This window comes from Sparus aurata, chromosome 3, assembly GCF_900880675.1.
Source record: "Sparus aurata chromosome 3, fSpaAur1.1, whole genome shotgun sequence".
In the NCBI taxonomy this organism is placed as follows: domain Eukaryota; kingdom Metazoa; phylum Chordata; class Actinopteri; order Spariformes; family Sparidae; genus Sparus; species Sparus aurata.
In genome coordinates this window covers 17,176,962-17,191,080 of record NC_044189.1, presented here as the reverse complement: position 1 = coordinate 17,191,080, position 14,119 = coordinate 17,176,962, and the positions used below count along the sequence as shown (strand labels likewise).

General features: G+C 41.4%; 1 protein-coding gene across 1 annotated transcript in view; it reads right to left on the bottom strand.

Moving 5' to 3' along the window:
- gabbr2 (gamma-aminobutyric acid (GABA) B receptor, 2) overlaps window positions 1-14,119 on the bottom strand; it is a 194,996-nt gene that overhangs the window by 84,410 nt on the left and 96,467 nt on the right. The window contains exon 3 of the mRNA XM_030412068.1: window positions 10,285-10,455. Coding sequence (XP_030267928.1) covers window positions 10,285-10,455 — 171 coding nt within the window. The remainder of the gene's footprint in view (window positions 1-10,284; window positions 10,456-14,119) is intronic.

Here is a 14,119-nt window from a genome sequence, read left to right as displayed (position 1 = left end):
GACACAAAGCCGTATGCTGAATCCAAAATGACCACCCTCTGGACTTGCAGACTGAGCCATCTCAGACTTCAGTTGTACCGTGACGTGTTCACTGTCATCACGTCAAGTCTGCAAGGGCTTGACAGTGCAAAGCATATACTGGCCGCTGACTGGTAGGTCAAAAGACTACAATATTAAAATGCATTTTGACTACTTCTATCCCCTATACTTCTACAGTCATGTATTTTCTGGCCTCAAGTATTCTTTCAATGAAGTCAGTGTTTTACAAATGTATAAGTTTGTTGTTTTTTCATTGGTAATAGTGAAACAATTTCAAAGTTACATCTTTATTGCAATCAATTGTGGGTAATTAAATCAGTGAAATCCAGTGAGGTCTGCACCCCAAGCAGACTCTATGTGGAAGCCTGTAGAAAGTCTACTTAATAACTCTTGTGGACTAGATGTATTATGGGTTTGGGAAGCCCTTAGTACTGGCAGACTACATGGGTATCTTCCAAGGAAGTCAGCAAACGCAGTGAAGCCAGGACATCTGGATGCAGCCTTAGCTTCACTCTTCTTTCAATCTGCTCTAACTGAGCCTTACTCAGATTTGGCTACATAAGTCGGTCACTTACGGTAAAAGTTACAGCTACTGGCACTGGTCATAGACACTGGCAACTCTTTTTGGTTGGACGGCCATGGCAGATAAGATGAGGATCTGAGGGGGTATGAACCTCTATGCGTGAGCCCTTCCCAAAAAACACCTTGGTTGTATGTTAACAAGAACTGGCCTGCAACCCTGTGTCAGAGATGACATAGTGGCCGTCCTACACCTCGCACAAGCAAGCAGCAGGAGTGACAAAGACTGAGGTGCACAAGGAATTGGTAGTCCTCAATAGGTAGAAAAAGGGGGTCAGATGCAGAGAGATCTTTCATCCACTCAAAAAATAAAAAATAAAAAAGAATGCCTATCAGACCTATAAAAAGAATGGAAGCTTGGATTAGCCATCAACACAAACAGCACATCCAAACAAATATCCTATTCACCAGATGTAAAAACACCATTATATGCACATAAATCCCCTCTGTCAAGTTGAAGTCAAAGCAAATAGCGATTGAGGGAATATATACCGTATAGTATATGCTACTTGCTCAATTGAACAAGTTTGGTTTGGGTTGGTTATTTATTGTTATAAAGAGGAAGTTTTTCATGATTAACGGCTTTGCGCTGCTTGCGTTTGAGTTGGGCTGGTGTATGGTCTTTTCGAGTCTTACAGTCACACGCACACTAACGCACTGATGGAACAGCCATCAAGTGCAATTTGGGGTTCAGTATCTTGCCCAAAGACACTTTGACATGACAGACCGCAGGGACTGGGGATCAAACCGCCAACCCTCGGATTGGTGGATGACCGCATTTCTCCTGAGTCACAGCCACCACAGATGGTACCACCTGTAGCGGGATACTCTGGATTCACTCTATACAGTGGAAGGAAGAAGAGACACCTCATTCATCTTTATATACAATCAGTGGTTTAGATTATACACTTCTTAATGTTGTTTTAATTGGCTTTGCTTCATACATACAGTTCTGTCAACACTTTCAGCTATCAGATCTTAGATTTGTATACAACGTCCATACGGTGTGTATTCAGCAGTAAAGACATACATTTTGATGCAGGCTGTCTAATGTTCTGAACTGGTGTCTGCATGTTGGTGCCTGAACCTGTGAATGGAACAACAGAACTCCAAGCGCTTTAATGTTTCAGCATGACAGAGACATGTTCAATACTGAAGACATCAAACCATCGTCTTTATCATTAAACTCACTGTTCAATGTGGAGTTGTAACATTCACAATATCCGCATGCATTTGTCACATTGACGCGCATTTGTTTTGTTTTTCTCAGATTGACAGAATGAAAGCTCCAAAACACACTTGAAAGGATCTCGGCAGCTTATCCAAGGCTTGATGAGTAGCGGACATATGTGCACTACTGTAAATACATCTGCAGGAGCTGTGCGTCTGCTTTGATATATTGATTCAGTGGAATGGTGGGTAATGGGATCAGAGAGGGAGGAGAATGGAGCAGGTACCCCACCGTGATAGTGAGCTCGAGGTGGTTTATCAAACTCCCTCTCTCTCACCTCTCAAAAACACATTCTACGAATCATCTGTCTGGCTCCCCTTCTTAAAGATACAACTTTGGAATAAAGTTATTTTTTTCCACAGCGCTGGAACTTGTCAGAGAAGGAAAAGCACAAGTGTAACTTATAGCATTTATGATGGCTCTGTTCCATTTAGGTGTTCCGGTGAGGCATGCCGGTAAGCCAGCGCACACAATACATGGGCCCACTGTAACACACTGTGTTTACCAAGTCAAAATGTCTGCTGTGAGGAAGCTCCACAGTCGTCACACTTGAGGTTTACTGTGGACATCGCCCTCCTTTCTCTCTCTTTGGCCAACTTCTTTCCTGATGTCCTCGGGCCATGCCCCGCAGCCATTGGCCCCCTCCACATCCACCCAAGAGCTTGGCATTAGAGACCATGTTGACACATCAGAGAGTTTGTGCGCTCAAACGGGCACAGTTGGCAGAAACGACATGTGACAGCTAACAGATGAAGGCCCCGTGTGTTCGCCCTATATGTGCATGTAGATGTGTGCCATAGTTTATATTACATTTATCTGTCTTATATCACTTCAAAGACACATCGGCTACTCCCTTGGCAAGAATGCAACTCATATTAATATTCGTACTATATTTATATAAATAGAAGCAGTCCCCTGAGTGATGCCTAAAATCTACATTAAGCTTGAATGGTGTTTGTAGTTTCCTTGTTAAAAGAGAATGGAAGGTTGGGTCGGCCTGAATTTCTGTCCCGAATATGATTTTTGAAGCGCCAGACAAACTTCAGTGTTTAGCAGTATACTTTGCTAATATTGGAATTTTGAGTCTAATGGGAGTTAAAGACAGGAGGGGAGACATTAGCCACTGTCTTCGCCTCCAAAGTCTCAAAAGTCAACTTGTTGAGCAGTTGTGAGTGTGTATGGATGTGCTCACGGGACTGCATTGTGCACAAGAAGCAATGAATCCTCGCTGGTGTTTAAAACGCCATAGAAGAGCTCCATTTCTAGTCTTTCCAATATTTTGACTCTTTTTTGGTGCAACCGATGAAACGTCCCCTTCCTTGAATACTGATTTGGACGTCAATTAGCATGGCAGTGATAGAAGCTTCAGAGCGCTTGGATCACCTCTATTTGGATTTACATTATTTCTAATGACAAGCTGTTATAAAAAAAAACAATTTCAATTTCAAACTCTTCCTGCAGCATATGCCCCCAGAAGAGCTTCAGAGAGAGGTGGAAGGCAACATCCAGTATTCAACCATATTTGGACAAACATAAAAGTGTGGAAGTTACTGAAATGGACAGCAGAGACAAGGATTAAACTGAACAAGTGGATTTGAAATATTTCATGGACATTTTACTGCTGTTCTGTTGCTATTAACTGTGGATTCAGTCTTGCCAAAGCCTTGTTCTCTGTCAAAAAACTATGAGCTTCCATCCCCTTATATCCTCTAAGTGTTTCATACTTAATAGATTGATTTCAGGTAGAATATATTGAGCATAGTTACAGTAGTTGGCATCCATAAGGGTACGGATCCATGAGTGTTACCACTACAAATATTACCACCACCATTATTATGACTATTGCTCCTGTAGGTAAAATGTGTCATTACAGCTATATCATTTAATCAGCCCTAAGATCAGTGCCATCTGAAAATCAATGAATCTAAATAACCTCAACTTTACTTCCCTCCTGTCTCTAAACGTCTGCTGTCATAATCGGCTCCCGCCCAGGTTCCCCCTGGAGGGAGCTCTAAATCACTCTGTACATCACTCACTTCTGTACAAACATTCCCTCCAATGTACTGCCCACTGAGCTGAAACAACAGGGAGGCCAGCGTGGATCGATACAACCAGATTTTGCTCTTGAGGAACAATTGGCGTGGTGCTCTGAACAAGGTACAATGTCCTGTTGCGTTGAGCGCTTATCTGAAAGGCTGGGCAGCTGCAACGCTAAAGAGGAAACTGGGTTTGACAGCTACACGTTAGCTCTGTATTCGAAGAGTGACAACACAGGTGGATGGAATAGGAAACCTACAATCATGAGACAAGACACGCAGATGATATGGAGACACACAAACATACATGACAACATAAAGATGTACACACAAAGCCACTCAGGTATAAGGGAATATAAAGCCCTTGTCACAAGAGGATGTTTGTTGGTCTTGTTTTGCATTTCTCCACTGAGATGGAAAAGGACAAAGGCATCTGTGTTTATGTGGACTGAGTGTATTAGATAGAATGATGGAGACAGAGGGGAGGGGGGGGCAGATGGACTGGGGGACAGTAAAAGGGGAAAGTGAGCAGCTTTTCCTGTGTAACAAAAACATCCTGCATTGTCTGGGGCAGCCTGGGAATCCCCAGCAGCAAATACAGAAGAGAAATAATCCTACTGCACTTCTGGGCATGCACGCACGCATGCACACACGCATGCACGCACGCATGCACACACGCATGCACGCACGCATGCACACACGCATGCACACAAAAATATGTAAGTACACACATGCATATGATGGACAAAATGTTAGATGCACTCAGTTAAATGTCTGCAATGCATCATTGTTTAGAAAGGACATTAACACAATTGGTTTCTACTTAAGCGTAGAGTGTGTTCATCTATCAACCAACAAACTAAATGAAGATGAATACAGAAGCTCAGGAAGTTGAGGGAAACCCTGCGACTCTTCGAGGTTTGTATGACAGAATGAAGCATCTTCCCACACCTACACTGCATGTGGATGTTGTCCTTCATTCCACCGACTGTGGCAAGGGGCTCACACTTGCTCCACTAAGGCAGAGTTGCATGTAGAATACAGAAAAATTAGTCTTTCATCAGAGCTTTTTAATGTGCATTGGCAGTGTGCTTCTGTCATCATTACAAAAATCCATCAATCATTCAATAATTCCTCCTCACCATTTTGTAGGGCTGCAACTGATAATTATTTTCACTATGGATTCTAAAGTAATTATTCGATCCATAAAATGTCCTAAAATACTGAAAAAATGTGTGTAACAATTAATTGTAGGCGGTATCTTCAAATAACATCGTGTGTTTGACCAGCAATCCAAAAATATAATTGGTTTACTGTTTCACATGAGACAAAAACATCCATTTTTAGTTTTTGTTTGGTGTAATGTTTTTGAATGGGAAGTGCTTTCAGTTTTGTGAGATGCAGTGTTTTATTCTTCGTAACCCTGTCAGAATTGGAACATTTGATGCCGTAATTCTTTAAAGGATATGCCGTCCCAGGGACTGCTGAGGAAATTTTGCTATCTAGCTAACACTGGGACAGTCAATTACTGTCCATTCTTTCTGTTGAATAAACGACAAAATGAAATAAAGCAACTGGCTTCAAAACCAATCCACAAACAGACACGCTTGCCCCAAAAAATAAAAATCCCACCCTTCAGGCAGCAGAGAGGAGTTAAGTGACTGCCCTGATGCAGAGTATGTGAGCAGCTTTTTGATTCAGATGGTACCAGACACTATGAGACAGACTGCGGTGGTCTAACCTCAAATCATTAACACATCATTTCCAGACACGTTCACCCTTTGCAGTGACAGGTGCGACTGCATGTGTGTGTCTTTATTAGTGTGACATGTACTAGAGTGTTAGCAGGTGCTTTTTATCTTTCCATCTGTCTGCTGGAGCTTTGCGCATGTGTGCCCGCACTTTTAAAATCTATGTGTGTGTGTGTGTGTGTGTCTACCAGAGGATCTACACCAGAGGGCCAAAACAGAGGAAGTGACATGCACAGTTTCATTCAATTTGGCCTTTTTACAAATGTGGAAATGGGATGGTTCTCTGCGCACATCTGTCTCTCATGCCGAGTGCTTCATCGCCATACAAATCGCCATGCAAATCCTAGAGTTCAGACTATAATGCCAGTCATGTGCTTATACAAACTAGCGTGACAAATGGTGTGATGACAAGCTCTCGAATGGCTTCCTCTCATGGCCTTACATGCCCAGTACAATGGCATGAATGAGTCATTCAGGAGAGGAATTTATACAATATTACATGGTTATTTGTAACGAACAGCCGCTGATGGCTGAAGACAAAACTGTGAAATACACAAACAAGGACAACAGACTAGCAAATTTTAGATTGTGAGCGAAGACTTCTGTGAAAGGGAAGAAAGACGGAGAGGATCTGAGAGAGCGGATACTGAGAGAGTAACTTCAGCTAAATATATCAGTGGTCATAGTGTAATTAAACACTTGAGCTCAGAGGGTTCCAGGCAGAGGACAGAGTCCTAATCCTGCTCTCAGTCAGGTTTGTCATCCGACTCACTGATGATGGCTGCACTGTTCCTGGGTGATCCCTGTTTGTCTGGCAATCTCAATAATGTTGATTACTCTGTGTGTGTGTGCGTGTGTGTGTCTGTAAACAGACACCTTTACAGGAGCTAACACTAGCCTTTACTCATTCTCATCTCTCACTACAACAACAACAACCCCCCCACCCCCCCACCCCCCCACCACCCCCACAATTAATGGAGCATTAGTGTCCATCCACAGACAAGGGTGCATGTGTGTCCCTGTGTTATTTGTGCATGTGCGTGCGCCTTAAAATAGAAATGGTGAGCTGGCTTTAGCTTTTAAGTTACAGTGACACCATATTGTATGCATGTGAAGTGTGGTGTGCATTCCACAGACTGAATCCTTAACTAGCGTTACATAACATTAACCTTGCCAGCAGTTTCCCTGGGAAACAGCGCCGTGGATCAGTGGGGATGAGAGAGAGAGTGGTAGATTTGGGAATGACAATGACGACATCAATATCAATAGGATGCTCTTTATGCAGATGCCAGTGTGTACACACATGCATGCTGTATATAGACTGCAGTACAATACCGACTAGGGGGGTTACTAAATTCAAATCCAATACTAGACGGGGTACAAATATTATTGTACATAATCATTTATTTTCCTTATGTGTTGAGTGTTATTTTTTTTAAAGCCTCCAAAGAAAATATAATAATCATCCATTGAAAGTGACTAAAGTGACTAAGTTTTTGTAAAAACCCAATCAAACACTGAACACATTCTTCGATGCATTCAATAACTTTGAGGCCGGTACAGTGCACTTATGTAGCAGTAGTACAAAAAGTTGTTTTTTTTACTAAGGATTGCTCTTTCAATGCCCTATGGTAATGCAGTTACAATTGCAGAGCACTTTATTGTTATAAATATAATATTTGGGAGAATTCTGGGCCTTTATTTGATAGTGGCAGGTGCAGAGGCAGAGAGAAAACAGGGAGAGAGAGAGGTATGACATGCAACATTGTCATTGGCCGTAAACATTATACTGTAGCTGTACTTTTAGAAACCAAATTCTAAAAAATTTAGAAGCCAAGTAAAACATTGTTAGAGAGAATGTGACAATATGGCACAGTCGCTCAGAGGCAAGCACAATGCCTTCAATAGAATCAGTTTTGTTGAATAGCAAGTTTTGGTCATCCACCCTGGAGCAATAGTCTACCTGACGAAGGTTTGATGACCGAAACATGCTATCCAATAAAGTTGATGTTAAATGAAGACAAGCTGTAACTTAGTTTTTATTACTACAGACAATTTAATTTAATCTTTTCAATTAAAAAAAGTGTAGTTGGAGGGTGCCCTGGTAGCTCATCTGGTTGAGTGTCTTCTCCATGTGCTAAAGTTGAGGCTGGAGGTTTGATTCCACTCTATGACCTTTACTAAAGTGAGTCCAAGTAATGTCATAAAAAAGTTTTTTGAAGATCTTAAGAAGCTGTCCCTTGGGCATCTGTAACTGAAGTTTTTAGATGTCTAAAAAGAGATTAAGACTTTCATTTTAAAGTCTGGAAGGGTGTCACTTGGACAGTGAAGGTTAAAAAGACATCTTCACAAAAGCTTTCAGAGACGTTGAACTCACCGACTCAGCCACTATGGCTTGTTCAGATGTGGTTTATTCAACTTCTTTCTAAGTTGAAATGATGGTGCTGTAAAAACATTTTCATGATGTTCTGGGCACAACACCAAAGTGGCGATATCGGACACACTGTTCTTGAACCAGCAACTTTTATGACTATGCAGCTATGTGGCATGGTCTGATACCATTTTTCCCACCAAGGCGCTCCAACAGACACCTTTGGACCACTATCATACAGGGTATGATTTTCACAGCAATGGCCATGTCTGTTTTGATGGTGTATAAAAGGATAAAGTGGGAGGATGTTGGCTATTTACAAAAAACTTTTATTATTTGATACCAGGAAAACATGGTATGATCCAACAATCGTCAGTTATTGAAATTGTGGAATAATCAAGTAAGCTCTGTGTGTGTGACACATAAATAATATGAAGGATACACATAGTGTAGACAGTACACTGTCCAACCTTTAAGGACAATGAGTTTCTTTGTCAATCTGGGGTATTTCCCATAAATCTGTCTATCGGGGCTCGATGTTTTGCGCTAACTATGCATTCGCCACCCTCAGATGTGGAATGGTTACAGTGCCATCAGTATAAAAGGTAACAAATAGACTCATAATGCATTCCATTGTCTTGCTACATGCTAACGCGATTTCCTGATGCACCAGTAACCATCGCTCTCTGAACTTGACAGAGGATTGTACAAATCATGGCGTACGGAAGCGCTGGTTGCATATTTGTAAATCAGGATTAGAGGCCAATCTCATGGCAGGTTGATTGAATCGGGCCGCCCGTCTTCCTCCCGTCCTAAGCCCCTTGGCGCTTTCAGGAGGGGAGAGATAAAGGGATTTGGGCTCTCTGAGATTTGCAGTGAGACTTCTTATACCCCCCCCCCCCCCCCAGCACACACAGACACTCACACACACACAGACACCTCCACCTCATACCCCCAGCTGCTGAGCAGATTGTTTCCAACCAGGGCCCCAAGGCAAGAGCCCACAATATACTATACTTCTCGAATTCATGTTTTCAATACCTCTGGCATGGTGTTTTCTAACTGAATGTTCCTGCATGCCTGATTTGATAACATGCACTTGCTTTGAGTTAAAGTTATCATCCAAAGGTCAGACCACCCCGCCAACAGGAATCAGTCGAATTCATTGGTCTGTAAAATGATTTTAACTTGGGAGTTTTCAGTAAGCTGGATGAATTGGCTTAAAAAAAATTATTATATATAAAAAAACTGCGCGACAGTCAGCGTGATAGAGGAGACCGAAACTTCTGCCCCCCTGCTAACGAGTCCCCGTGCTTCAAAATGTATTTCAGTGCCAAAACTCAATGTAGATAAAATTCTTCATCTACCTACAAATGACTTCCCCCAAAACTGGCCACATACAGTAGGCTGAATGGTGATCTCTGCAGAGGGTACATGGGTACATTCAAATTACATTCCATTGGTAAATAAATAATCTAGAAAAATGTGATATGTAACATTATCATGTGTATTATTGTACTCGCAACATCTGCTCGCATCTCTTTCTCTGGGACAGAGGTGGATGGAGAAACGTTTTCTTCTTTATTTCAAGCCAGCCAGTTGCTTTCAGTCAATACTAGAGACATGGGATATGGTCTTAATAATAGGATTAAGCTACGGATTTAGTTCAAAAGATGTCAGTCTTCACATTTCTATGACTTCTGATGAGTTTTACGTGGGTAGAAAAATATGAATTCAGTCTACTATTAGAGAGTAGGTTGAAATGAATTGATTGCCACCCACTGAAATATGTTGGAATCACCTAAATGATAATTGGAAAAAACAATCCTCAACATTGTTCGGTGCTGCTACCAGATAACCCTAACCCCCAGCCCCTGTATCTGGATAAGACAAGACATGTGAGACAATGGAGAATACATTCAGTGTTTTATAATGGTGAGATGTTAACCTTCACCTTCAGAGCATGAGAGAGTTTCTCCCATAAAGCTCAGAGGCACGGCTGGAATGAATAAAACCATGCTGACGTTAAAACAAGAATACCAGTACGCTCCGGCACACAGTTGGAATTGAGAGTCCACTGGACATGGTTTGTTGCTGTTAAATATTTACATGTCCACTAGCTTTACATTTTTTGCAGGGCCTTCTGACGGAGAACCATCCCTCTGCCTCAACAGCGGGTCTCATTTCCTGTATGTGCTCTCTCTAACATCTCAGGTTTCTTTTGCAAAACTTGTAACATCTGGTCTATTTAAAGAAGAAATATAAAGGAACACTGACCTCTGAGAACCTCTGGACATCCTGTGTGAGGGTCCCCACACGGCTCCAGTTGTAGTAGGTGAGAAACTTCACCACTGCGGGGTTCACAGCGTTGTCCGATGGAACGGTGCGGAAGAAGTTGGGGTACTTTTTCTTGTCTGCCAGAACTGGGGTTGTTGCTGCGAATGACAGCTGGAAGGAGACAGAAGACAGAACAAAACAGTTAGCCCGACGGTTAGACACAACATTCATGAAATGTCAAATATTGTGTCACTTAACCTAATGCACCAAATGGGATATAACTGGTCTGCCCTTGCTTTTGACTCTTGTTATTACAGGAACTAAACCCTGGAAGTGCAGCCACGGCCGCGTACGCGCACTTATTCAGAGTCCGAGGGTGTGGACGAGTTAACTCTTTCAAAATACTTCAAATGTCAGCGATATAGTCCCATCAAAGTGTAACTGTAAATAGATCTGTAAATATTGGGGCGGCTATTGATGACCCCCGTATGCATGACCTTTCAAACTGGCTTCATACTGTGCCTTTGCCTCTGTGTGTGAGTATGTATAGGTGTGCAAGTTTGTGTGTATGCGTGTGTGATTCATCTCTGGGTTCGTAAGTTGAAAGCATTTCCGTTCTTTACTTCAAGCAGGTTTTTTATCAGATTGCTGAGACACACACACAAACACACACACACACACACACACACACACACACACACACACACAAACACACACACACACCTAAGAATAACCTCAAATGCTAATTGCCTTTACACACGTTTTATTCAGTCCGACTGCTGTAACCTAAGCACATTTGAAGCACATCTCCTCTAACTCTATTCATGTTCAAAAAAGGTACCAAACTTTAAAAGGCAAACTTTTTAAATTGTATTTCCAGAGCATTAGCACGTTAATGATCTAAATATGATGCAGCAAGCATAAACGGAATGCAATGCAGTTGGAGAGGTTGGAGTGTGTTAAGCTGATATCGGTCTGGTGAAAGCAGCTAAGATTTATTAAGCGATTAATGTGGTGCGGGCGTGCTTGTGAAACACGATGAGGATGTCTTTAAATGTATTCCAAATAAAGTGTAAAGCCCTCTTCTATTTCTTTTCTTCGCAACACAGACACTATCACCACCCACCGTCACAGTCGTCCTCATTTCCACCCTTCCCACCTTTCATTTGTCACTTCCATGCTAATCAAGTTTTGCTCTCCCGCTATCTCCCACTATGTCGCAGATTTTCAACAGTAGGTCACTAATTTTCTCCAGAGGCAGAAATGGCTTTAATTAATTTTTCCATTAAGATTAGAATTTGCAAGTTTGCACAAAATAACAACCAACATGTGCTATAACGGACCCAAAAAAAATCTGCCACTTTATTGTTTAATTTGCACTTTTTATATTCAGTTTATTTCTGTTTTAAGCAGAATCACAGTACTTGATTTGCAGAACTGTAACTAATATGCCTACTATAAAAACAACCTCGTAGTCATTTCGCATGATGTGTTTAAAGCAGAGCATGACAACAAAGTTACAGACATTATCACCAAACACCAAAGACACATTTGTAAACATACATCACTTTCTGAAACAGGTACTCACTGTTTAGGCAGCTGAAATGAGATAATAGGGCACCGTGCTCTACTTTCAATGTCATATCTCTGCTAATATAACGAGCGATATGAATCAGCTCGGGGTTAATTACATACTTCGTAGAGATTAAGCAGAACTTGTGATTCACGATAGCGATCAACACTAGGATATTATAATTCAAACTGAGACCAAGAGGTACACCAGTAGATTTCCTAAAAGTGTTGCGAAAGCCTTGAGGAGTTCAAGCACCTCCTAACTTTAAGGATGACTGTGATCTTGTCAATAAGCCTCTATCCACTTCAAGACATGGTCACTACTTATTAATCACAGCACCGCTCGTATATTTGCGCACTCAGTGAAACCTGATACTGTAGGTTGAAAAGAGAGTAACCTAGGATGACAGAAATGTGGGAAATTAACTGAAGGTTTAGAGGGCATTCATGAGTCAAACATCATTTATGGATAGCAGGACTGACAGTCCCAGGAATTGACTATATGATGCAAGATAGCGTGACGGCTCTGATAGGACAGCTTGACTTGAGTCTCTTCGGGAGAAATACAGTAAAATCAAAATAGATGTTTTTATTTCTTAAACATGCATAACATTAAAGATGACAAACAGCGTTTGACGCTAACGGCCTCCTGTCATCCCAGAAGAACACAAATCTTACCTAGGAGGCCTCATGGATGAAAGAGATGTTTATATGTATGTATAACTATTGTAACTCACAAATAACAAACTGAACCAGGTGCTGACTGCAATGTAGTGCATCATCCAATGCTGCTACCGTAGTTATTGTGTGACATCACCATACCTATCTTTATGTCAGGGCTATTTAGTATCCCAAACTGGCTACTTAACAAGAAGACCCCTGATAAATATGGCACTTTAAAAGCGAAAAGTGTGTCATAAAAACATTGTGTTTTAACCATGATAATGCTAAATTGTGATGGTCAATTTGGCAGGAAGTGAGCTGGATGGCTGTAGGCAGCCTTAGGGCAGCTGGTGTTTGGCTAACAGAGCTAACAGCTAACTGAACTCATAGCGCTAACAGCCAAACAAACAGGAGGACTAAGCGTTTACGTGTACTGAAATACTTCAACTGATTAAAGTTTGGAGATGAAAGTACTTTGAATGTGAATACTTTTAACTAACAACTACTGATGACAAATGAAAACAAATGAAAGAAAAATACATTTTGATTCTGGCTGTTGATATTCAGAGAACCTAAATTGGAGGCCTGTCTTTTATTACAGACTCATCAACCTTTATTATATCAGCCAAGCCATTTCAGAGGATCCCAAATCTGCAAGTCGACATCCAACCAGTGGGAAACCCTCAATTTGGCCCACTAAATCACCACTTTTTGCACAGACCCACAGGGGGTTTGTGTTCACACATCAGCCAGACAGGCTTTTAAAACAACACATGGATTACAGCCATCAATTAAGCAGGAAGAAAGGCCTTTATCTTGCTACCACTGCTAAATCCAAAATCACCCACCAGTCTTAGAGGGCTTCAAGGGGTCTTTCCAGCGTTGCCATAATCGGCGTTTAGCTAAGGCTGTTTGCTACACCCACACTGGGAGATACTTCCATGGATCTCTAATAAGAGCGATTGATCTTCTCAAGCAAAATTGATTGCACCAGTTCTCTCATGACTTCACTGGGAGGAGACTTCGTGGCCAGCAACGGCCTTATTGCTTCTCCCCCTTGGCTGTTTTTAGTTTCGCCTGTGTTGTGTTTCTTTTGTAGGAGTTGTTTTTGCTTTTGGCAAAATTGTGTGTTTCGTCCGTTACAACACTACACCGAGCTGAGAATACAAGAGGAACTACAGAAAACAACATTGACCAACAACCACACATGCTGAATTTAAAATGAATTGAAGGTGCATGCGCTTCAGTGCTGGTTATCCTTTTGGTTTTCTCTTAGAAGGGAAGTCTTATCACTGTTGATTTGGTTCAAGAGAAAATGTAAACATCACTGATAAAAAACATATTAAAACCAGCAATGTATGATGACTTTTTCTGATTCAAATAACCAAAAATGTTTTAACAAAGGGCTCAGAAACCATTTGGATTGTAAGAGAGAAAGCTTATTGTCTCTGCTAATAATGTTCATGTGGTGAAAAATCCAATAACAGATTGAATCGGAGGCCATCAGATGTGTCAAGTAAAGGCCTTGACATCTAACAATCGAAATGGACCATCACAAAATAGATTTGAGTTTTAAAGACAAAATTGCATCATTAAAATG